This window comes from Fulmarus glacialis, unplaced genomic scaffold, assembly GCF_000690835.1.
Source record: "Fulmarus glacialis isolate BGI_N327 unplaced genomic scaffold, ASM69083v1 scaffold46781, whole genome shotgun sequence".
NCBI lineage: Eukaryota > Metazoa > Chordata > Aves > Procellariiformes > Procellariidae > Fulmarus > Fulmarus glacialis.
Window position 1 is genome coordinate 766 of NW_009191800.1, and position 26,493 is coordinate 27,258.

General features: G+C 42.1%; 1 protein-coding gene across 1 annotated transcript; it reads left to right on the forward strand.

Moving 5' to 3' along the window:
- Nucleotides 1-2,612: 2,612 nt before the first annotated feature.
- SLC15A1 (solute carrier family 15 (oligopeptide transporter), member 1) lies at nucleotides 2,613-25,991 on the forward strand (the record flags this gene model as incomplete). Its single annotated transcript, XM_009586812.1, has 22 exons — nucleotides 2,613-2,650; nucleotides 5,457-5,541; nucleotides 5,632-5,773; nucleotides 8,631-8,750; nucleotides 8,941-9,040; nucleotides 9,284-9,374; nucleotides 11,301-11,384; nucleotides 12,526-12,608; nucleotides 13,733-13,819; nucleotides 14,867-14,956; nucleotides 16,235-16,279; nucleotides 16,374-16,406; nucleotides 16,532-16,620; nucleotides 17,814-17,895; nucleotides 19,392-19,517; nucleotides 20,863-21,012; nucleotides 21,778-21,827; nucleotides 22,437-22,544; nucleotides 22,685-22,781; nucleotides 23,223-23,369; nucleotides 24,207-24,314; nucleotides 25,621-25,991. Coding segments are annotated over 22 exons (2,144 nt in total), but the record flags the coding sequence as incomplete, so codon positions are not given.
- Between the last annotated feature and the right edge of the window lie 502 nt (nucleotides 25,992-26,493).

Genomic DNA, 26,493 nt, shown 5'->3' on the forward strand with positions numbered 1-26,493 from the left:
AGAGCTTGGCAGTGCTGCTGCCCAGAGGGGCACCAGGGTCTCGCTGGTTTGGGCAGCCATCTGGGAAAATGGTGATGGCTCTGGGAAGAGAGAGAAACCTGATGCAGCTGGTTCTGCTCATGTAACATCAGGTTTGCTGCATTATAGGTTTGCTTTGATGGTTTCCGTGTCAGTGTCTTTCTGGAAGAGCAAGGTGTGAAGCAGGGACTCCCGGAGTCACTTGTCCTGATGGCAGCAGCATCCTTGTGTAGGTGCTGTAAGGCTGTTCCAAGGAGCAGAGGCCAGAGCCTTAGCTGTGCCACGAGTCAGGTGGCAGGAGAGCAGGCTCGCTCTGGAGTTAGGAACATCTGAGGTGACAGTATGGTTGTGTACAGATTTAGTCTGGCCACAGACATGAAGTATTTCGATCAGGTAAAGTTGCTGCAATGGCTGCATGGAGCAAGGCAGTGTGCTTCCATCTTGTGACATGGACCATGAGCCGCAAAAGCTGCAGCATCCCACAGCATCTCTGTGACTGCAGGGAACCATGCTGGTGGGCACTGCTGGGGAAGAGTCAGAGCCATAAGGCTGCACCTGCAAGTATAGGAAGGAGAGAGTCACCCACCGATAAATAACTACTTATTAGTGCTCAAGCCAAGAACTGGGTGGCTTTTGTCTTTACATTGTTTAAAAATATTTAATATCTTAAGGGCACACAAAGTGCATAACTGTTTAGAGCTTTAGTTTGAAAAATGCAAAGCTCTTCAGTATTTTGTAGTGAAAATGAGCAGTTCTGCAGGCTATTCTTTGTGGGGAGATAATGAGAGGTACCGAGGATTGCCCAAAGGAGGGATTGCTCCAATGTGCCACTAGCAAACCCCAGACTTATCCTTAAAATTGATGCAAAAATGCTGGGTGCTCTGTGCTTTTGTAGGTCTAACCCTGAAGCTGCCTGACAGTGGAGCTCCTCAGGCAGTTTAGATGCCTGTGTTGAAATGCTGGCTTTAATGCCATCAGGAGTTTCCCGCCTGTCACTGTAAAAGAAGACTAGAGGAGAAGAGTCAAAACGGTTGAGAAATAAGCGTTGTCTCTTAAACATTGAAGTCAGTCAATGTTGTCTGGAAAAAAAAAATGCCTCTGCAGTGTCCTCTGTATAGGGTTTCTTGCAGAGGTGACACTTTTGCCCTCTGGAAAGGAAAACAGCCCAACCAACTAAAAGTTCCTTGATACTTTTTTTCCCAAGGTTTAGCTAAAAGACGGGAGTGAGCTGCTCAAAGTGATGTGATTATGAAAAACTGGCGGTATGATGCATATGTGCTGGAAAGGCCAACAAGTGGAAATAATCAAGAAGTTGTTATGAAGATAGTCTATCAGTAATGCCTTGGTATCCTCCAGTGTATCTGCTCACATGAGTTGTGTAAGGGACATTACCAACAACTTTAAGGACTCGGGCATCTGCCTGTGCCCTGAAGTCGGTGTGTTAGCACTTTCTGGATGTTATTTGTTTTCTACAAAAATATATTCTTGAACTGCCTGCATAATAGTTCCTCTGTCTCTGTTGTGAAGGTAGTTGTCCACAGAAGTGAAGGAAAGAATGAGATTCATTTGTTTTAATAATTTTTGAAAGCGACGTTATTCCATATTATGTCAAACTTGAAGTATAGTGTTGCTGTCAGCTGTTTTCATCTGTTCTGAACTATGGACTAAATAATGATCTTGACAAACATATTTTTCTTATAGACATCTATTACGGGCACACTTCATTTGCAAGCAGGGATTGCAAAGTTCACATCTTGTACTTGTACTTATCTTAATGATAATGAACTCGCTTATGTGGTTTTATAGGAAATGCTGACATCCACTACGTGGGCACAGGGCCTTTATCTGAAACAGTGCAAGCTCAGCCTTCGAGCCTGTCCTGAGCCAAGCCAGCCCTGCAGAACAGTGCTTGGAGGGCTGCCAGGGGTAGCGAACCTGCCGGGAGCAGCTGGAAGTGACTTTGGGGCTGCAGGCGGCTGTCTGCTCTTGCTAACGTCAGTGGGACCCCTCCTGTGCTTCCAGGGCTTCCTAGGTTAATCTCCAGGTTATGGGAACGCCTGCTAATGTGGATCACTCCGTTGGGCCGTGTATTCAGCCCTCCTTAAGTCTGAGCCATGCGAAGTTTGCCCCTTTTCAGGACTTGGCATCCACCCTGGCGGGGCGTCTTCAGTCTATTCCTTACTCTTGAATTGCCTTTAGGGTAACATCCGTGAGAGTGAAATTAAAACAGGATTGATCTTCTGTGCGTGGTAGAGTGGTCTACCACCGCCCTGAATGACGTGTGGTGAGCAGTCATTAGTAGGATGGGATGCTTTGTCTCATCAGTCCGTTTTGATTTTTCCCTGGGAGTGGATGTGAGTCTATGCATAGCCTGAAAAACAAAAGGCAATCAAACAAAGTTGTTTTTTTTTTCTTAATAACCTCCTTGCACCATAGAAAGTCCCCCTTTAACAAACCAAAAATTTACTCATCCTGAACAACACTCGGTTTGTTTTATGATTTGTTTCGAGCTGAACTTTTCCCATGTCTTCCAGCGGTTTCAAAGGAATGTTACTTAGTAGTTTCCATTAACTTGTGGTTTTTTCCCTCCACAGCTGCAAAAAGTCAGAGTATGGGCAAGTCGGTAAGTATTGTTTTCTCTCATAAAAAATTGCTATACTGACTCTCTTTGGGTTACGTTGTTTGGGTAACTTTAGTGGTGCACCAAAAAAATCATCCTATAAACATAGTTTAAAAGTATAAAATAATGAGATATTGGCCAACACACACAAAGCCTGGTAGCTCATTAAATCCCAGCTAAGCATTAGTGCGCTCACCTCCCTGATAAAATGTCTGAAGAGCCTTTGCTGACTGGGCAGCCAGCGGTCGGGAGGAGAAGGTTCCCTGGAGCCTATCCTTTGTGTGGCTGAGTCGCCATCATCTGCCGACGCTCCCTTAGGACCCTTCTACCTTTTGACCTTAGTGTTCTTCCTCTTGAATCTTCGAACTGTTAATGACTCCTGTCTCAGCAATCCTATCTCTGTCTTTGCTTTTCTTATCTCGCAAGGTTTTACTCTGCAGACTTTCCCCGCAGCTTTCTCGTAGCTTAGTGGCTTCCTCAGCAGCCAAAGTCAAAGCTGTGTGGCGGGGTGGTGTCTGACCCGTGCCTGGCATCCCCAGGGCAGGGGAAGGTTACAGAGAGCATTGTAAAACGTAACCTCCAGGTTACCTCTTCAGCGGTGGATCCGGTGCTTTCTAGCCAATAGGGATCACAAGAGAAGATGTTTCAGTAAATGGTGTGTATGCACATCTATAATGCACCAGAGGTTTAAGAGGACAGTATAGTGCAAAACAAGAACAGTATACGTCATATATTATCAAGGTGTAACTGCATATTCTCTTCTTGCTTGTATCATCTTGGAAAAATAGTAGGTCTATTACCCTGGGAAAGACCCTGTAGCTTTCTCCTGCGTGCCCCTGTCGGTGCTCAGCCCCAGCTGACGTGGAAATCTCCGCCAGCTCGGGCGCAGCCAGTAAAAACCCACCCATGGCTGCTGCGCTGGCGTGTGAGTGCAGGGCATCTCCGCCAGGCACCTGAGCGCTAGTGGCTTAAAACAGGAACCCAGCCTCGGTGGAAGTTTGTTACCTCCCCAGATCAGCGCATAAACACTGCTTGCACAATAAGCGTGATGGTGTATCTATGGGTGCTGAGCCAAACCTTCACGGTGTGGTTCCCCATCCACCTCCTCAGGAGCACGAATGTTTGCATGGCTTAGTGATGGTGCACAGACAGGACTGGGTGATGTTCTTCTGTATGAACTCCAGTCCACCAAAAGCTGTGTCCAAGTTGGGGCTAGTCATCTAGAGCTGCTGCTATCTTCAGCTGAGGGAAGTAGGCACCTTCAAGTGAATTTTGGGATATGTGTGGATGGTCTTCCCTTGGAGGCACTTCTTTCTGCCCACAGAGGATGTGATAAATCAAGAGTGACAAGTTTCTCTTTAGGCCTCTAATTTCTGTTGCTTCTGAATCCCACCTGGCACTCATCTCAGCTGAAGTCAGATTCTTTCAGTGAAGCTTGCTTATCAAAAGATTGGTTAAGATCAATGCTGTTCAGGTTGCTTGGACATCCTCATTCCCCGAGTCAGACTAAGTCAGCAATACTCTTGCCACTCTCTTATTTTCTTTTGTCTTGCAGTATTCACAAAAAGCTTGTTGTAGCACACAAGTCTCTCAAAGTGGTGTGGTGTTCATTAAGGCTCTGGCCAGAGGCTTTGCTGGAGACATGGGCTCTCTGATTTACTCATGTCAGGCAGGATTTTCCCACATAAGGTTTCTTTCCTATTGATCTACAGAGTTAACTTTTTTTTTGTTTCACATGGAATATGGATTGGTTTGATTCCTAAACCCTCACAACATGAAGACAAACGCCGTATTTTTTTCTTGTCCATGCTTCTTAAGTTTCAAAACTGTTTTACCTCTGGGATGTTCTGAGGCTTATTAAAAATCTGATTTTTGCAACTCGCAGACTTAAACCCATAAAAAGTAAAATATGGAGGATTATGTTCAACTTGCATTCCTAGCAATTTTAATAGAAATGATATCATGTATTCATCCACTAAGAAAAGTAGGTGATCAGAAGTTAAACTTCCAGTTCTGCTGATCATGCCATATTTGTACTTGGTGTGTGGTTTTTTCCCTTTGTCACAACGGCAAAAGCCATGTCACAAACTGTGTGATGGTGACCGTGGAGATGCCTGTCGGAGCAGGTGAAGGCTCAGTAAATCTGGCAGTTAATGCCATGCGATTTTAGCTTAAGAGTAAAGGCAGTTCTATCAGCAAGTCTGATGAAACAAAGGATTCTTCATCAAGCAGAGTATTTGTAAGGATAGGGAGCTTTCCCGAGAGATTTGTTTGAATAAAATGTTTAATGTTTATCTGTTTCAAATGGAGGTATTTAAAAATTAAATGGAGGTTTAATGTTTATCGGTCTCAAATGGAGGCTTCTCACTTTGGTGTGCTGTGGGGGTTTAGCGTGGTGGGTTTTTTGTTGGGTTTGGGTTTTGACTGTTTTCAGAAACACCGGCTTTTTGCATATTTTTGGATACCAATCAAGATTGCTCCAAGGGTTAGTTGCTGAAGACTTCAAATGTGCATAAAGCAACACTTGAAGGTCAAATATAGCACTTGAAGGTCAAATATAGCACTGCTGCAGATCTCTTGGAAAGGGCAGATGAGCAGTCTGTAGAGCTCTGGGGACCAAGAGGGGAAAGTGAGAACTGACTCTTGGTTCAGGTAAACCAGCGTCGTTCCACAGGAGCCCATGCAGCCTCCTAACCCTTGAGGACCTACCCACTCCCGCTGAGTCTGTATGGAGCTTGCTCAAGCTGTGGGTGGCAGTGAGCGACGTTAGTCTGCGTTGCGCAGCTCTGAGCTCACGCTGTCTGTCTCTTGCCTCCAGCCAAGCTGCTTTGGCTACCCCTTGAGCATCTTCTTCATCGTCATCAATGAGTTCTGCGAGCGGTTCTCCTACTATGGCATGCGAGGTACGTCCCGTGTCCTGTGTGTCCTCGTGCCATTACTCACCCAGCCCTGACTTTGGTTTATAACCCATTGTTTTGTCCTTCTTTCTATAGCGGTGCTCGTTTTGTATTTCAAATATTTCCTGCAATGGGATGACAACTTGTCTACCGCCATCTACCACACGTTTGTTGCTCTGTGCTACTTGACACCGATCCTTGGAGCGCTCATTGCGGACTCTTGGCTGGGAAAGTTTAAGTGAGTGCTTCCTCAAAAAACCAACCCAAAATCATGAAAGCTCACCTGAGATCAGTGTTACTTAAACCATCACCTAAAGCAGCGGCCCAGAACAACAGCTTTAGAGCTGGTGTTGGCTACACCAGGCTCGTTTGTGTTTTTTCTTCAAAGCTTGAGGTTTTAGTTGCTTTAGCTCAGACCTGAAACTGCACTACGAGTTAAATGTTACAGTTCTGCTAATCAGTTAAGGGTAGTAGCTTGCTTTCCAAGCATGCTGCATGTTTTTCCTCTCATCTGGACAAAATGTAAGCTAAACTAAGGAAAGTATTTGCCAAGCTGTGAAAATAGATACTGGAGGCTATAATTACATTGGACTGCCTCTTTACCTATTGCAGGTGGCCAGTGAAATACTGTGTTAATCTGGTATTAAGTGGGACTTGGAATATATTCCAAAATATTCTGTGATTTCAGTATTGACTTGACAGCTCAGTGGGAGGCTTTACTGAGTTGCAACTCTTTCTTTAAACGATGAATTCTGGGTTTTTACCTGTGTGCTAGTTGCTCAGGAAAGTACCTCTGAATGAAGTGCTTTGAGATGCAACCAAATTATTTCCAACATCCTGACCTCGCTCTCCTTTACCAATGTCGTGATTCTAATAGTGTTTACTTTGCCTGAAAAAAGCACAATAAAGATTTTTGTGGAGGGTTATGAGTCAGGAATGCTAGCTGACTTGCCAAAGATCTCCCAGAGATTAGAGATGAAGCTGGCTGTGCAGTCAGTTGGCTGAAGGCTGCACCAGCTTCTTCTGCTGTGTTGACAGCCTCTGGGAGCCCAGGGCTGCAACCACTGGCAAGCGTGCTCTGTGGAGCTGGTCTGATCCGTGTGAACTCATTGCAAGTAGCTGGATATCTTGCAGATTGCAGCCTAAATATATTGTGTACTTACTTGTTTCGACGGCATGATTTTTTTTTTTTTAAATCTATTTTGGTTTTTACCTGTTGATAATTATCAAGATGAAGCTTTGCGGACCTTGGCATCCCTTCTCCTCTGGTACTTGTGTGTACCAGTGCCACAGCTGCAAGCCCCTGGCCACCAGACCCTTAACAGGAGCTCGGTAGGATGGCTTAGGGCTTAAAACTGGAATTTTAAGCTTGACAAGAAAACATGCTTTTGGAAAAAAATAAATAATTTGTTGGGTTTAACGCATAGATGCCCTAAAATACAGCAAGGTGCCATGAGGAAGGCTTAAACAATAATTCATTAAAAAAAACTATGATGACAAGAGGAAGAGGAGGTTACCCAAGCACTGTTAAGCACTCTTATAGGAGAGACTCGCATCTTCCACATTCCGTGTACTTTGTGCAGTGTCTGCCAAGGAGCACGCTGGGACCTGCTCATATATTCTTAGATGTGAAGTTCTTGGGGAAAACAGTATGGAAGTTATGATTATTTTTTTTTTTTAAATTGCAAAACATCTATGCAGTGCCAATTACGTAAGTGTTGTCTTCACAGCATGCTTATGAGCCTCACAAATAAAAACCAGAAGTTTCTCTCCTGGTCAGCTCAGGTTTCATTTCCATGGAAACTTTTTCCTAAGCTGTTAAGCCAAGCAACTAAAGTAACTATACGGAAGTGCTATTTTTAAAAAAAGTTCAGTTTTATCTAATAAATACCAATAAATAGATTCAGCTTCACTGTTGCCCCACTTTGTATAGATTTTTATCCTGCTACAGGGAAGAGCATTTTTAAAAGTAAAAAAAAAAAAAAAATCTTGTTTTAAAGTGAGAAGAATTTGGTCAATGGTGTGAGTGACGCTTCCTCCACTGCTCTTGTATCGGGGTGCTCCAAACTTGCTGTGATGATCTCTTGCCTCCCTTAAACAGATTTGGATTGTCCGAGGTCCTTAAGCCTCACCCTTCCTTGTCGTGGGTTGCACTGGGTTTGGGACTGCTTTTTTTGCAAACTAGATTTTTAAACTTCACAACATTGCATCCTATTTCTCCTGCTTTTCCTCCAAACGGGAGACTTGGGTCTGTGTCTATTGAATGGAGCCCCAACAAGAAAGCAGATGAACGGGGGTTAAACTATAGGGATGTACTTAAGCTCCAACAAAGTTAAAATGGAGTATGTTCTTACATACAGGAAAGAGGAATGGACGCTAAAGGAATGGCGGGGGGAGCTGGTAATTCTGTAGTATCACCTTCCTAGGCACTTCATGGCAGAGGAAAGTCAGGCTGAAAGCCTGCGGTCTGTAGTCTTCGGTGCTGGTCTCACTCAGCTCTGAGTTTAAAGATGTTGGTACACTTGCATCTGAGAGAGTGGGGTAACAGAGTTGTTCACAACAGTGTTTCTGGGGTAGTTTCCATGTTTAAAAGAGATTTTTAAATTTTTTTTATTACTCCTTGCAGGTGAAATATAGAAGAATGTAGAGAATGTTTAAACAATATTAAAATCAGTGTAAATTGCATACTTCAGTGTTGTAGAGTAGTCCATTTGAACTTCACCATATATAAAATATGATAATGGCGTTCTCAAGTTGGTTATTCACAAGGCAACCACTGAAGATATTCAAATATCTCCCGTGACCTGGTGATATCTACAGAATCCATTTGTCATCTTGCCTTGCTTAATTAAACGAGGCGAGCTAAAATAATAATAATAAAAAAAATAAACAGAATAGAAATATTGTGACAGAGGTACGTGGACAGATTTTTACAGTAGCTTGTAATAAGCTGAGTCCATAACTTATATCTGTTAATTATGCTTGTTTACTAAGCATCTTTGAAGTGAGCAAAAGCCTGCATTATCTGTGCGTGTATGTATATGTGTGTAATTGCGTTAACATATCTAAAAACTTACCTCCTCTCCTTATAACAGGACCATTATCTCCCTGTCCATTGTCTATACGATTGGGCAGGCAGTCATGGCTGTGAGCTCCATAAATGACCTGACGGATCACAACCGGGATGGCTCTCCCGATAATGTATCAGTGCACATGTGAGTTGCCTTGTCCGTGGGTTTTTTCCAGGTTGATGAAGGGTGGGACAACTTAAGCCTTAAATTGATGCTACTTGAATTTCAACTGTCTTGCAATCAGTCTCTTGCGTACGCTTTAAGTAAGAAAGCAAAGTGATTCTTTTTTTTTTTTTTTTTTCCTTCCCTTTTTCTCTGTTTTACTTTGTTCCAGTGCTCTGTCCATGGTTGGCTTGATCCTCATTGCACTTGGTACTGGTGGGATCAAACCTTGTGTGGCAGCCTTTGGTGGAGATCAGTTTGAAGATGATCAGGTAACAACATCTTCCAGATTTTCAATCATACAGATACTCTTACTAATGTTTGACTATTACAATAATCTAATAATATACGTATTCAGACATGTGCGTTACTGTAGTGTTTCCTGAGTAGCTGAAGAAGGAGCTAGATAACTATTTGTCTTGAACCGTGCGAACAGAGCTGCTGATTGTTCAATCTAGGCTGATCAGCGTGGTTCTGGCTAAGCCCTTCTAAACATCTTTTTGTTTTTACTGTAGGAAAAACAAAGAACTAGATTCTTCTCTATCTTTTATTTGTCCATTAATGCTGGAAGTCTCCTATCTACTATAATCACGCCAATTCTCAGAGGTAAGGCCACGCGTTTGTTTATAAAAGAGTTAAACATCAGTAAAGGATGAGTGTTGGATTGCAGTCCTGTTAGGTTTAAATGAACGGTCTGTTCTTTGACTCCTTGTGGAGTTATCTGGCAAATAGTCTTCAAGTTTTCACGTATGGCATCCAACTTCTCACAGGTGAGGTACTGTCAAAAAGAAGCCGGTTTGAGATCTGAATTGCCTTTAGGACCAGAAGTACTAGAGCTGAAGAGACATGCTGAAGCCATCAACTTGTATGCCTAATGCATGTTTTAATTCCACGGAGGTACAAATGTGGCACCTCTTCCAATGCCTTTAAAACCATCACGCAAGAAAGAGTCGTACTGTTTGTTGGGAAGGAAAGGGGGGAAGAGAGAACCCTTTACCCTGGAAGTAGAGACTATTCTGAAGTGTGCCCGTGCAAAGTACAGAAGCTTCTATGCACATGGGAACATGTTTATCCATGTGACAAAGTAAATCATGTTTTTCATATAGTTAAAGGAGAAAGTTATTTTTCTCTTCTGCTTATAACCAATAGCGTGATCATAAACAAAAAGCAAACAATTCACTGATCCAAATGTGCATGGATTTTCATTGCAAGCTTACACAGATGGTGCTGTATGGATGTGCTTGGCAGGAGTTTGAGGAAGGCTTTTTTTTTCAAAAGAAAGAAAACAGCATGCAAGTTCTGGAATAACCCTAAAGCACTGGGCTGAAATTCTGGCCTTTGGATTTCTTGACTGAAACAGACTGTGTAGAAGCATTTTAGGTGTTTGCTTAATGCAAATTCTATCCTTTCCCAAAACTGAAGAAGATATGCATAAGACATAACATGTAGTTTGCTTCCATGCTGATACAGGGTGAAAACTACCTTGGAAAAACAGACAAACTGAGCTGAGCAAAGTGATACCATTACATCTTATAAAGGTTTAACTAAAAGGCTAGTACAACTAAATCAAGACATTAATTAGCTACAAGCTAGTATTTTTTTCAAATCAAACTCTCTAATTCTCCTTTTAGAAGAAGTATGGTGAAAAACGTAATAATTTTGTTTAGTCTTTTACTTTAAGCTGTTAATAGCTATGCCCACATGCTGAGCATCATTTCAGGATGTATGCATGAAGTTTAGAAAGTCAAATCACTGACTACTGCTGGGGGGTGTGTGTGGTGTTTGAGAATTTTTTTTCAACAAGCTACACTTATTATACTTATATCTTTGTTTATGAACTTGTCCGAAAACTTTTGTAATCTAGTTCCTTTCTCACCAAGAACGTGCATTTGACCATTCTAGTAGGATTCTTCACTCCTCAGTGTAAAAACAAATGCAAGTCTCCTATGAGGAGAGACTGAGAGAGCTGGGACTGTTCAGCCTGGAGAGAGAAGGCTCGGGGGTGGAGCTCATCAATGTATATAAATACCTGAAGGGAGGGTGCAAAGAGGAGGGAGCCAGGCTCTGCTCAGTGGTGCCCAGTGACAGGACCAGAGGCAATGGGCACAAACTGAAACACTGGAGGTCCCCTCTGAACATCAGGAAACACTTTGTCACTGTGAGGGTGACCGAGCACTGGCACAGGTTGCCCAGAGAGGTTGTGGAGTCTCCATCCTTGGAGATGTTCAAAATCCACCTGGATGTGGTTCTGGGCAACCGGCTCTAGGTGGCTCTGCTTGAGCAGGGGGGGTGGACCAGATGACCTCCAGAGGTCCCTTCCAACCTCAACCATTCTGTGATTTTTGTGATATGTAATTCCCCTTTTTGATAATGAAAGATAAGTTTGATACTGATCATCCACTCCGTCAATAACATCAGCAGAGATTTTTTTTCTTTTCCTTGAGTCAACAATGAATGCAAAGAACAGAAACCTTACGTAAAATACTGGCAGTGCTGACTGGGACTCTTATTTAATGTTACTTTGTACTTCAGCTCAAGAGTGTGGCATTCATAGCAAGCAGCGATGCTACCCACTAGCTTTTGGAGTTCCTGCTGCCCTCATGGCTGTTGCCTTGGGTAAGTCAAACTGTTTCCATCTTGCTGCTTCAGTTTCAGATATGATTAGATGATAATGATCTCAGAATAATGAGAAGGTGGTAGAAATCTCCAGGTATCAACCTCTACCAATACCTGATCGTTTCTGCAATTTTTGACTTTTCTTGGGGGTGGGATTAAACTAAAACACTCACTTTTACAGAAGAGACTGATTTACAAGGAGAGACTGATGGGGCTGGGGAGAGGCACAAATTTACCATTAAATTCTGTACATTATGTAATTTACTGTCTATGTTTCTTGGATTACTGGGGTGTAGAAATAAGATCTTTTGAATGTAGTGTGAGAGTTCTGAGAAAACATGGGTTTTTTGGAAACTGTCTGTAGTCTGGGATAGTCAACTGCATAAGGTAATTGTCCCTGCACTGGAGAAATGCCATGCTGGCGTGTCCGTATTTCTCAAACACCTGGTTTTTTACTAGCTGCACTATGGGTCACTCACCGAACTTTTCTGCTGCAGCACGAAGACCAAGAAACCTGGGGGGGGCTTTTTTGAACGCTGTGGCCAGTGTGTACCACAGTGTCCCTTGTGGTCTGGCCCCTCGTGGTCCTGATCAGGAACCCACCCAGGGTGGGCTTCCACCTACCGCTGACCCCATCTTACCTGTGCACCCAACCCAGGGCGGACGGCGGCTGCGAGGGTTTGCCCACGTCCTGCCCCGCACGTGGGAGGGTGAGGCCGGGGAACGTGCCCGGGCGAGGGAGCTGAGGACACCCCGGCAAGTCCTGCAGTTCAGGCAGAGCCTCACGTGTCCCTGCTGCAAGGTCCTGGACTCCTGAAAAGGAGCCCGTAAAGCTGTCTTAATCTGGTACAGCAAGGCCAGAGCCAAAGTCCTTGTTTTGACTATACCTCAATTAAACTAATGTCCCACTGAGGACTTGCCCTAAGAGTTTCCGGATTTAGTTCTTTGCCTTAAACAGTAGCAACCTGCTGGTATTGGTTTCATTTCTTTTACTGTGTGATAACACGCCAGTAGGCACATTCATTGCTCCTTAGGAGGCTTATTCCCACCCTGATGTAACTCCTTGGTTGTTACGGTTTCCATACTAAATTTGCCATGATTTTCAATTTATCCTGAGTTGCTTTCTGTTTGTGTATTGTAGTTGTGTTCATAATTGGCAGCAGGATGTACAAGAAAATTCAACCTCAAGGCAATGTAATGATTCAAGTTTCCAAATGCATTGGCGTAAGTACTATTTGTATTCCCAAAAACCCTGACAGCAACTTTTAAAGCTGTTCAGTGCACAGCCTGTCATAATATGAGGAAAGCTTCTGAAGTTTTTTGACTCTTTCTTTACAGAAGACTTCTTACTGACACCTCCAGATTTACAGATTGCCTTTTTATTTATCTATATCTTGGATTATATCTGAATTTATACACAAAGGAAACAAAGTAAGATGTCAGTGATGTGTAAAAGCTTATCCCAACATCTGGGAATGATTCCTTCCTCATTTGTGTACCTTTATGCAGCCCTGTAGGATGAGATAAACATGCCTTGACCCGAGTCAAGAACAGAGCTACTAGTAGTTCCTATCAGCAAAAATGTATTGCTTATTAAAAGAATGTTATTTACAATGCAGAGATATATTGATCCCTACTGTATTAGGGAGGTCAGGGGGGTTACACGTCAGTGCAAGCCTGCAAGGAAGGGAGCTAAATCTGCATGAGTAGCACTGCATGTCCCAACTTTGAGATCAGGGGATTTCTTCATTTATGGGCTGCTTCCTTCTCCATGCAGACCTGCCAGCTTGTTATAACCCAGACCATTGCTTGTCTTGTAAGCACTGTCAGAACCAAACCTCTACAGGTGACTTTGGCCATTGCTTAGAGTTCTGCCGCTGAGGCCTAGCTCAGCCTTACATGTTATTCCATGCAGAAAGTCTTAGGAGTTCTTCAGGACTGTATTTGTGTATATTCAGTGTCAAGGTCTGAGAAATATCTACAAGATGCAGCTTCTCGTAGTGAAATGTACTCTTACAGCCATTCAGCTCTGAAAACCTGTGCATATGGCGTTCTTCTATTTATAGTAGTAGATAAGTAAGTCTGCAGTAGGCAGGTCTTCAAGTTCCTAACAGCAACCCACATTGAGAGAGACTACTCTGAGCTGTTTGGTTCACCTAATCCCAGGTGCACACTCCACTGGATACGCAGTGTGAGGCCTTAAATGCAATATTCCGTTAGATGCCTAGAGCAGTTAACAGAAGTCACCTCTAGCATCCTCTGAAGCAGGAGTCATCTTTAATGACACAACAGCTTATAGCATTACAAATATTTGGAACGCCATTAAACAAAATTCTGTTTCTCCTCAGTTTGCCATCAAAAACCGGTTTCGGCATCGCAGCAAGGAGTTCCCCAAGAGAGAGCACTGGCTCGACTGGGCGAGTGAGAAGTATGACGTAAGTACTGCGTGAGCACTCCTGTGCCGTGACATCCCCCGACTCTCAGCTTCTCTTCTGTCTGCTCTGATCCATTGCCTCAAACGCTGGGCAAATAGTTTTGGGCTTCTCAATCGTTCAGAAGCTAATGGTCTGGCCAAACCTCAGTGCTCCCCTGGGATTGCAGGTTACCACCCCAGCTCCTGTGGGAGAAAGCAGAGCTGTGTATGAGTCGATGCTCTGTGTGATCATAGGCTGCCCATAGGGGAAATCTGGGGGGAGATGAAGAAAAGACTATTTCCCTTGTTGAACAAATAAAAGCACCTGTTAGTTTTTGAATTAGTAAAATAGCAAGCGTTATCCCTGTCAACTTTTTGTTTCTCTCAGTAAACCAGCTTCAGAACCAACTTCAAACAAAAATATGTTGGTTTAATGACTGCAGAAGGGAAATATGGGCATGGTGTTGACTGTCATGGTTAATGCCCAGGGCTGTAACACTTGTCTTGGGATCAAACTGCAGAATTATGCTTAGGAATTTCAGTTTAAATGGATAAACACAGCATCCCCCAGCCTCAGTATAAGCTCATTCCCATGACTCTGAAAGCCTTGTGTCCCATAGTCCCCAGCCATGTCCCTTGCCTCCTATCTACCCTGCCCTGTTGTCAACAGCAGCACAGATCTTAGCCTGTCCCTTTTATTTTCCTTTTGCCTATATGCATTTTTCATGTGTGAAATGCATTCCTCGGTCACCTGTCATTCAAATACCTCCTTCCTGGAAACATAAAGCAGCACTAAGTGCTAAATCTCATACTGCCATCAGTATATATGCCCAGAGACGCAGGTTTCTCTGATATCAATGTCACCTTTAACCGGCAGCCCTTCCCACACCCATAGGCAGACCTCGTGCCTTTTAACAGAAATCAGCAGAAGTACCCACAACTTACAAAGTTCAGGACATGGGTAAACATTACACAATGTCTTTACCTGTTCTGTGCTGCAAATAGCAGGCTGTAACTGTGTCTTTTTTTTTTTGACTAATTCCTCTTGTGTAATTCTTGTTTGCTGCAGAAACGACTGATTGCTCAGACTAAGGTGGTGTTGAAGGTGCTTTTCCTTTACATTCCTCTCCCCATGTTCTGGGCGCTTTTTGACCAGCAGGTAAAGTAGAAATTGTTTGGCTTAGCAATTAGGGCTGTACCATGTCACTCTATGTACTCTGAGGTCACCAGACATAAAAGGCACCTATATGAGGGTGGAAACTTTGCAAGTTTTTTAACCTGGTTCTAATGTGAAGGGATAGTTATTGAGTCACGTTAGTACAGGACGTTCTGCAGCCAGGGGAAACTCAGTTTATCTGGACATGCCCAGGACTGATGCAGTGACTGAGGCCTCTCCAAACCTTTTATCAGCCAGGACTCAGAGGATGAAACAGTAATTTAAGGCTTCCTTAGTTCTAACTCTTCCGCTCTCAGTTGGGAGATGCAATGTAGAGTCCTAGTGTAAATGCTCTGGAGAATCGGGGATGAAATGAGCTGGATGCCAGTCGGCTTAATCACTCAAACTTGTTGTAAATATCTCACACCTTCCAGCATAAGTATAAGCCTATAATGCCCCTTCACTCGGTGGACTGAGTGCTCAGGACTCATGAAAGCAGCTTTCAGAGTTAAGTGATGAAATATGAATTTAGAAGGGTATTTGAGAGAACCAGGGGCTGAAAGCTTTATCCAAGGCAGGGTGTAGGAGGTTTGGTCCAGATTGCCTGGATCGGGCTGCTTTAGTCTAGTAGCAGTGAGCTGTAACTGTCAGTGTGACCTGTTACAAATAGGCAACCCCCGCTGTGAAATGCAGAACTAAATACTCATTACATGAATAATAAAATACTCATTACATGAATAATAACTATCACATCTCCCAGCGTGGTTAAAGCCTCTCGCCAGAGGCGAAGCGATGCACGTTCTTGTCTCACCCTGGGCTCAGGCTGAAAGCCGGCCCTGCTTGACCCAGCTCTAGGCAGGTTTTCTGGGCAGAGGGCTCAAGGCCGGTCAGCCCTGGCTTGGCGGCGTGAAGGAAGGTCGGGCACGTCCGCGGTGTGGGGTGCTGGGGCTCAGGCAGGCAGCACAAAGGCGCTGGGGTGGCTGCCGTGCACGGCACAGGGCAGCGCTCTGCGCAGGATGTCCCTGCCATCTCTCCAGCCAGTCTCTGCATCTAAATTATTTTCCACTCCATTTCACGGAACTAGTAAATAAAGTGAAATGAGCCACGAGGATCACTTTGTTCAGACGTTTACGCTGCAGAGTAAGAATGCTCCCATAGCAAGCTAGGTTTTTTTTTATTATATCGCATGTCTTTCCCATCACTTGATGTATAAAAACAAGTCAAGAGGAACTTTGGAAGATTGATTTACTGTGGCATTTAACTTTCTCTTCTTTTGTTAAGGGGTCAAGATGGACACTGCAAGCCACAACAATGGATGGGAATTTTGTAGGTTACTTTTTATTGCTTTTTGTTTCTTAATTAACATTTACTTTTTATTTGTTGTCATAATATTAAAACCTATTTATCTTTTCTTCACCAGGGAGCTATTCAGATTCAGCCAGACCAAATGCAGGTACAGTAATCTTCTGTCTGACAATTCTAAGTATTTCCCAAAGATTATATATAAATTGCCCTTAATTTTAAAAAGGACTTTGAAAAATACTTAATTTTTTCCCTTCTTATGTTCATATTCAACAGACTGTGAATCCCATCCTGATTATTGTAATGGTCCCAGTTGTAGATGCTGTGATTTATCCTTTAATCAAGAAATGCAAGATCGATTTTACGTAAGTTGACGTACTTATCTGACTTCAACAGAGGCTCATTTTAGTGGTTTATTTAAACTGCTCTTTCAGCCCTAATGTAACAAGAGCAAGTGTTCAGCTAAAGAGAAAGTAGTGTATTTAAAATGGAGTTAATATTTTAAACAAATGAAAATTTAAAAAAATATAGGACTCTGCAAGTGGTATGTACAGGCACCACAGACTAGAGGAAAAGACTCTAATAACAAAGTAACAATATTTTCCAGTTAATGGCAAAATCTTTTGACTGCAGGAGAGATGGTCTTCACTGTTTTCCACTGCCCCCATGTCTGTGCCCTCTCCCTCCCAAAGTATAAGAAGTAGAAATAAAACATACGTCTTTAGCATGTGTCACGTTTTGGGCTTAAAACTGCCTGAGACAAGATGTGTTTCCTCTTCAGTCCAGTGGGGAGTCTGGCTCACTGGATATTCCTAGGTGTAGTTTCAGAGGGCATTGCACATAATTTTTAATGGTGGTAACTAAGTGGCTGGCACCTGCAAGTTGGAGGGGCAGAAGACAATATAGTTCTTCAAACAATTCTTATAGGGCTAAGCTGCAATGCTGTTTTTCCATCTAGTTATGAAAAATTTGGGGGGTGTGCTGTGCTGGAAACAGTCATTCATTTGTGGATACTCTACATCTGACAAATGATACCATAAATAAAATATCTACCTTAAATTTGCTCTTACAGCTTACCTGAATGTCAGTAGCTGTCTCCTAATTCAACTTATTTCCCTGACTTTTTCTATTCAATATTGTTTTGATTTAAACATAGCAATATAGACACAAGTTGTTATCCTTTTTTAAAAGGCACAACTTCTTGTCTTTTCATTGTTTTAAAGCGAACAACCATGCCAGATTGGTTTTTTTCTTCCTGCAGATCAGACTTTTCCAGAAACCTAATAATTGCGTTCAGCCAATGTTTGAGCCCAGCAGATGCAGAGTAAGAGGTTATTAAGGTGCTGCAGGAAAGATATATTTCCTGAGAGTGTAACTATGAATTGAGGCACCCAGCTTAGCAGAACAATTTCTGTAACAACATCAGCCCTTCAGATGGTGATAACGTGCTAGTTGTGGCCATTTGAGTTTCCCACTGTGGAAAGGAAACAGCTAACATCTGAAGCTTTGAATTAGTATTTGTCTTATAACTCACATATGTGTTTTCTTGCTGTACTAGGCCCCTGAGGAAGATCACTGTTGGTATGTTCCTTGCATCTTTGGCTTTTGTTGCTGCTGCCCTTTTGCAAGTGCAAATAGACGTAAGTTCAGCCACATGCAAGTATTAATATTTAGTTGTTAATACAGAAAAAAGTGTGTTTAAGGTGAAAATGAGCCAAGACTCCTAAATTTGGAACAAAGCATATGAACACAGAAGTAGAGGGAGGGCAAATATTATGCTAATCACACTATTGCAATATACTTTAATAAAATTAACTAGCTATGAACACCATCCTGCAAAAAAACCCATCTTATCTGCCATTGACATAAATCACATATTAAAGGCAACCTCAAGTCTTTAAACTGAGATTAAAAGCTGAAAACCAGAGATTTGCTTGGCCTGCCAGGGAGCTGCTTTGTATCTCCAACGTCTTCTGATATTTAGACTGGCAGTGAAGTGTGACAGGCCACAGTCTGGGAAGCCTCATCACAGCGTGAGCAAAGACGATACCTGCTTAAGGCAGGATTCATCACACCTAACTTTCCTTGCCCCAAAGGGAGGTGACATGCCTGAACCAGGTGTAGGTTTCCCCTGTAACTGGGGAGTCAGCAGCACCTCTGGGAGGTGATCCATTGCATCCCAAGATCTGAATAGCTATCCAGAGGTGCCTGCCTGTCATCACGCACTATCAAGATGAGATGCTCAACTCTTAAATGACTTTAGTTAGGAATGAGGAATTCTCTCCCTAATGCCTGGGTCCAGCAGCGAAACAAGTTTTATATTCAACTCTGCCTCTTGAAGTTGAAAGGAAAGGATCTGGCCTTCAGTTGGTACAGATGCATCCAGGCTGTCTCCTTGAATACCCTGTTCAGAAGGCCAGAGCTGTGCACACACACCTACTGGCACTGGGTAGAAGCTTCATCAAAGCTGGTAACCTCCCAGACTGTTGCACAAGAATCTCCTGCAGAAAGGTGAAGATGGACCTGTTCTTGTTGTGGGATGTACTTAAAGAGATTGAAGCGGACAAAAGTATGGGAAGGGAGGAGAGGTTGAGGCAGAACTGAAATAGATACAACTCTTGCAGCTCTTAATGCTCTGCAAGAGCAGAAGCTGTTTACTGTTAGATCTGGTGGGAAGTGGAGTCTCCAGAAGTTCAGTTTCTCTGGGCTATCACACCGGGCAGTGCCCATACGTGCTTCTGCCCACTTCAGCAGCACCAGTGCTGGGGGAGAATGAGTCAGAACGCGGTACAAAGAAATTCAGGAACCCAGGCTGCCATAGTATGTGAGAGAAGCCCATTCCTTGAACTGCAGAGTGGCCTTGGTGGTGGCAGCATGCTGCAGGACATGATCAAAGAGGAACCACATCTGGCCACGGAGGCATTGTGGGTGAGAGACTTTCTTTCCTGAGGCAGCAGTAAGGCAGCTTGTGAGACTAGTAACAAAACCCATTATTAAAGTTGCATCCCTCTGACAATCACAGATCATCAGGCAAATGCTAATCTTCATCATGAGATAATTAAGATCACAGTAATTATAGTACTTTTTCTGTGTGACTTAGGATAGGGCACTGATTTTACTTTTTTCTGTCCTACAGAAAACTCTTCCAGTTTTCCCTGCAGCTGGGCAATCCCAAATCAAAATAATAAATCTAGGTACTGATGGTGCAACAGTTCAGTTTGAACCTCAACTTCAGAGTGTGAATGTAATGCCTATGGAGTCGGTAAGTAAGGGGAGATGGGGAATAACAAGCTAGAAAAAAAATCTAATGGAGTAAGTCAAAGTGATTCTTAACTAATGGTTCAAAGTTGATTCTTTTCTAGTTTTTTTTTCTCTATTCATTTTAAAGATTTTTTTTTTGTGTTGTGGAATTCTTACTGAAAACACAGTGAATGAAGAAATGGTAACTATTTCAATATTCTAGGTACTACTAGTTTGTTTTGGCAAGTTTTTTTTTAAGAAACTTTAAGAAACTTAATAGTGATTTTGAACTAATTGAAAATTTCACTTTTGCTAAAAAAGTGTCATTTCTTAACAGCAAGAACATCCCTTCCTTCAATAAAAGTCCATTCAACTCTAGTAAATCACTGCTTTTACTGTGAGTGATCACTTACTTGAACAGGGAGCTTTTTCTGTGGCTACATCATATATGTTAAGCTTCAGATTTTGCTGTCAAAGAACCTTTTCAGGTTTTATTACCGCACAACCTTGATACCCCTATTGACAGAAAAATGTGGTGGAGATGATGGAGATTTTTAATAATGGATGTTACAAAGTGTGTTCTCTGATAACCTGCAGTCCTGTTTCCATATAAGAGGAGAAACCCTATTCCATCCTCCTCCAAACTTGCCTCACAATGAAACTGCGCGGTGAGGAGAAGATAAGGGCACCCAAATTGTGTGCTGATGTAGAATTGATATAACCATGATGCACACCTGAAAATGAAGGGTGTAAAATGCTGCACTCCCTACTATAGACATCTTATAATCCAGATGTTTTGGATTATAAAATGCTTTTTATAATCCTATAAAACAAAAGGGTTATTTTAGTACTACATTAACATGTTTATTAATGTTTTAAGTATGTATTTAGAATATTTAAGACGTGTAATAGTGACTGGTAATAGTGACTCCTGTTATGCTGAAACCATAAAGATGCAGCTTGCATTTGCATCTCTTGGGACGTGTTGCCATTTGGAAAATGCTGCATCTTATGCTAGTGCTGTCTCTGTAGCTAAACAGCATTTTACGTGGTGGTAAACCTGATCTATCTGGAGCAAGAAATACACAGGAAAATATAACAGATACTCTGTAATGCTTGTGGGAAGCTCATGTTACTTTGAAGCTCATGTAATGAAAGAAATTAATAAAAAATATTATAAATGAAATTAGTGCTTGATGTAGAAAACCTAACAAAAATGAGAGTTGGGAGATGCTCACGATCTCTGGCACTTCAGAAGTAACAACCCTTTAAACTGCTGACCCCCTGAGTCCATAACAGTCTCTCTCAAAGATGTAGACAAATATGCAGTTGCATGGAAATTCATAGCAATTCATTTGTCTTTGTAGACGGGCTACATGACGTTTGAGACTTCTCAGTTGCGATCATTAAACATAACCTCTGGAAATAAAAATATAATTAAAGTTGTCAAGTTGCCAGGGGAAAACCGTCATACTCTTGGAGTTAAAAATAATGCGACAGACATTGTTGCTGAATTGGTAAGTCTGCTTAATTCCCAAAATGTATATTAATGTCTTGGCAACTATCTATGTGGAGTGTGTGAAGCTGAGAGGACAAGCTCTTGTCTTGTTTTCTGGAGAAGAGGAGGCTGAGGGGAGACCTCATCACGCTCTACAACTACCTGAAAGGAGGTTGTAGCGAGGTGGGGGTTGGTCTCTTCTCCCAAGTAACCAGCGATAGGACGAGAGGAAATGGCCTCAAGTTGCGCCAGGGGAGGGTTAGACTGGACATTAGGAAAAATTTCTTTACTGAAAGAGTGGTCAGGCCTTGGAACAGGCTGCCCAGGGAAGTGGTTGAGTCACCATCCCTGGAGGTATTTAAAAGACGTGTAGATGTGGTGCTTAGGGACATGGTTTAGTGGGCATGGTGGTGTTGGGTTGACGGTTGGAGTCAATGATCTTAGAGGTCTTTTCCAACCTTAATAATTCTATGATTCTGTCTCTCCCCCTCTCTGCTGTATCAGTGAGACTGGTGAGCTCTAGAGAGCAGGGCAGGATGTTGTTTAAAAAACAAAAGTAAAAAATGGCCGACTTAGTATTTAACTTGACAATTACCCTGCCACCAAGACTTAAATGTGTGGTCACGGTGTTTTCTAGTAGACTTTTATCTGAGTAGGATCCTAAAAGGAAAGGTCTGGAGTCTTGCTCTGAAGCCTCTGTTAATTCTCACTGCTATTTAATAGTGCACATTTAAGCTGTTCATTGATGCCAACGAACTATCTTGATAATGGTTTCTTCCACCAGCTGTTTGACAATGTCACATCAAAACCAGAAGAAGGAAATAATCTTATCAGGTAGAGTTTGTTTTGCTCCTAAATTTTGGCAGTATTGTGACTTCAATCTGCCTCTTGAGTGACTCTTCTAGCTTAACATAGCTTTCTATACTGTAGGAAATCTGCTTGCTGGACACCTCACTTGATGTTTAGGGGGTGTAGGAACTTCTGGGGCATGGTTCCTCTAAGCTATCTTGCATATCTACTTTGGGTTTAATTTAGCTAAAATTGGAAGTGCATGTTTTGCTTCATTGTCTAGACTTTTTTTTGTAGACAACCAGCACAGACTGCATGTCTATACCTCCTTTTTAATCTTGGGTAAGAAGTATTCTACCACTTCTCTGGTTTTCTTCTGCATCTTCCATTTGCAGTTGTATTTGTTACTGGCTGTAGTAAAGGCTTGCTTCTGACATTCTCCTAAGCAGGCAGTGGGCTGATGTGGGTCTAGGTTGCTTTTTGCATTAGCCACAGTTCAAGAGATTTAGAATTCTTTCAAAAATGTTAACTGATAAAAATGAAAGGGGAAGACTTGATACTTGTTGTGCTGCCAGTATATAATTAAAAGTAAGACCTGTATTCTTTGACTTATGCATATTTTTTGTAGTATTTCAACACTCTTGCATTTTAAAGGTTCATAAACAATTTGCCTGATACTATCACTGTCACTATGGGTGACACTTCTTTTGGAACACTGGAGTCTCTTTCTGCCAGTAATTACAACCTCTTTCCAGGAGGAAGGTAAGCATTTTCCTTTACCTACATCTAACCACTTAAAGAAAGACATACTTGTCCTTGGGAAAAGGACACAGAACTCTTATTTTATATAATACACACAATTGCCTATACCTATGGCCTGAACTGTGTTTTTTCTTTTTCAGAAAAGATAATATTACGGTTATTAGAAATTCAATGCCTTGTTCAGTTATTTCAAAAGCACTTGGATTTGGCAGTGCCTATACAATTGTAATTAACACGGTGAGTCGCCAGTGCTGTTGGATGGACAAGACAGAATTACTTTCCATGTCAATGTTTTCTTTAATTAAAAAAACACTTGTAGAATCATTCCTCTTGCCCTTAATTGCACATATGATAGAATTATTGTATGTTAAACAGAACATAAAAACATCGTTAACTATAAAAATAATGATGGGTATGATAATGATATAATGCAAGAATTCATGTTCATCACTAGTGGCCTTAAATCTTTAGCCCTATTAGACACTAAGGACTTGCATGAAGTCTGCTGTAAAATAACTACCACTTTATAACTAGGTATGCAGTGCTTCATATACAATGTTTCTTACTTACCCAGAACTTTGTGTATATGTGATTATAGAAATGATATAGAACTGCTTAGAGTACCTTTAGTGTACAGAATCTTTATCACTGTTCCTAATGTGCTTTTTTAATTTCCAGTGTTCTGCAGACACTCTTGATGTGACATATTCTGAAGATATCCCACCCAATACAGTCCATATGGCTTGGCAGATCCCTCAGTATTTTATTCTTACGCTTGCAGAAGTAGTCTTCTCTGTCACTGGGCTGGAGTTTTCATACTCACAGGTAGGTTTTGCTCTTCAGAGCCCTCATTGTGTTAAAAATCCTGGTACAAGAGAAGATCATCTGTGATTTATTGTCTTTAAGTGGTGATTCTGCATTGCTGCTTTGTTTGAACAACGATGTCCTCCAGAGCTCCCTAGCAGGACTACAGGCTGGCGCAAGTTGGCCTTGTTTCACTAGCATTCAGTGTTTTCCATGAAGCTATGCTGAGTTATATCACTTGAAGACTTGACCACCAGTCCTCAAATCTCCTTCTCACATGTGACCTTCCATTGAAAATAAGTGCAACTGTACTGCTGCTGTAAAAGCAAACCGGAGAGCCCTCAAATATAAAATGAACAAGTACTGACACCTTATCTCCACACCAGTTTCCTCCATACAGTCTTTAGCAGCAGTTTAATTATACACTCTTAATTCCTTTGTCTTCCAACTCCAGTTTGTATTAACTGTGTGTATTTCTCCCCTTAATTCTGGGACTATAAACTGCAGTGATGGGAACATTGTAAGATGTGGCTTGATAGACTATGATGCACTCAATTTCTTCATTTAATGTGTACCATGTGCAATTGAGTCAGATGTAAAATGTTCCTGTTAGTTGCTCAGTGTGTACAAAGTGAAAGGTGTTATAGTTAGTACCAGTAATCTCTTGCTCCCCAAAGCCTTCCCCAGGCCTGTTTTGTTCTCTAGCAATTTTTAGTTAAAAAAAAAACCTACCCAAGAAATCCCTCCTCCCCCGCCGCCCCGAACCAGTGTTTGTTGTAATGTAAAGAATGCGGTAAACATCAGAAAATAAGTGATAGCAGTGTTTGACTAAAACTTAAGTGCCTTTTACTTTTATAGGCCCCATCTAATATGAAGGCAGTGCTGCAGGCAGGATGGCTGCTGACAGTGGCTGTCGGTAACATAATTGTCCTTATTGTGGCTGGAGCATCCAAACTCAGCGAGCAGGTAAGCACACAAGCAATTGGCGTGCTTTTATATTACGCTATGAGAAGGCCGCTCTAATACAGCGGGGAGTCATGGCTGATAATCGTCAACTGCAACTCTTGAACATCAGCATTATGGTGGATTTGCATTTATAATTGGAACGTAGGAGGTTAGTGTTAGCTGCAAGAGTGTACCAGTCAGTTGTAGAACTAGTGCTTGACTGAATCTCATTAGAGTATATAAGTAACGGAGTTATGAATTTTTATAAGCTATCTGGATTTGAACTAGTGTTGATGGCTGTGACAACAGTGTGGTAACTTGTCTTCTGGAGCCACTTCTGAAGTTTCTGTTGGTCTTTTTCCCCAGCACTTCCCCAATGTGTGTACACATGTACATACACAAATTAAACTTTAAACAACTCTAACAAATACTGCTTCAACAAAGGTTTCTCTCTCTTGTCTGTTGTTTGCCATTCCTAACTCTTGCTCTGCCAGGCTCCTTCCCTTGCAAGCAGCAGTTTCTAGCATTTCTGCAATAAATTGCTTCTCATGGTGTGGAAATGCTGTGGACTTCTGGGCTGAAATTCTAGACTAATGGGATTAAAACCTACCAAAATGCTGTTCGCTGCTGCTGAACCTTCACCTGCATACCTCACATGTCCCTTCTTCTGGCTCCGCTGGTTACAAACCTCACTCCTTCACCAGGTTCTCCTGGTGAAGAGCACTTGGGCAAGACTGTCTCAGACTACCTGTGGCACTCCCTAATGAACAAAAGGGATATTTGAGAGGGGAGAGCCTGTCTTTGAAACGGGTCTGGCAGTCCTGGTTTCAGCTTAAGTTAACAAGAAAGAGCATTAAACAGAGCTGTTGAGGCTTTTCAGGTGGAAATAGCACTTTGAAACCAAAGTTCCTGGTCTTGCTCTCTGCCCAGATCTGTGGTCAGTAGAAACTTTACTGCTGACCTAAGTGGAAGCAGGATCACTGCCAGCCTGGTGAAAAATGAGATTACCTGACCAAAAGGAGGGGCTGAGTTTCCTTTTCAGGCTTTCGCTCCATTCCCATGCCTCCAGGAAGAGGATATTGTAGAACTTTCCAGCATTCATAGAACTTTTGTCTCTTTGAAGGCGGAACTGCTGAAGGGGCCTCAATTCTGAGTTGCTTTAATATGTATTATATACATCTAATACTTAGTCCTTAAGTCATATGGTACTTGTTATATGTGCTCAGTTTCACATTCTGAATTAACTTCATTCCTTGCAAACAGTAAAAAGATGTAATTCTTTTGAAGAACAAATATTGATGGGTAAATTATACTTTTTTTTTTACAGTGGGCAGAATATGTGCTGTTTGCTGCCTTGCTGTTGGCTGTTTGCATCATTTTTGCTGTCATGGCTTATTTTTATACCTATATTGATCCAAATGAGATTGAAGCCCAATTTGATGAGGAAGAAAAAAAACAAGTCGAAAAGGATCAAGACGTCTATGAAAAGCAAGCTGAAGCTGACTCTCGCATGTAAAAGGTGGATTCAAGGAGTGTTTGTAAATTATGGTATCCCGTTAACTATCCCTGCAGTAAGAGGAATCAGGGTATCAGTAACACCTCTGGATAATACGTCCAATGGGAGAGGTTAAGAAAAACTGTTTTAACTTAAAATGCAGCCTCTCTTGGGAAACGAGGAAAAGATCAGTCTCTCTTGTACTGAACGTGGTACCCTGAAGAAACTCCAGCAGAATTTGCACTCTTAATGTACCTCAAGCTTAAATACTATAGCACTAAAATATTGAAGTTGCACTCGGCGCTATTAGACCCTGTGAAAAGATGTATTTTTATACTGTATTTCAATTTTATATCATGAAAGAAACAAGTATCGCCAAGAAATAGTAATTGAAGCCAAGCTGTCTGCATGACCCCTCTAGCCTCACTGTTACTTGAAAGCAGCAGCTCACAGGTGCCTTAAATTCTTTTATACTTCCTTATGGATAATGGGAGCAAAGCTCTGGCATTGCTCAGATTAAAATGCTGTCTGTGCTCCACGTGGCAGTAACATGGATATGCACTGTAATACAATGCTTTATGTGCCTGTTAATTACCCATTTAACTCCTGTTATGTTTTTAATTAAATGCATTGATGAGGTGTCCACTCAGGTAAACAGACAATGGCAAATGACATTTGGAATAAGCAACAGCAATAAAACTTTTG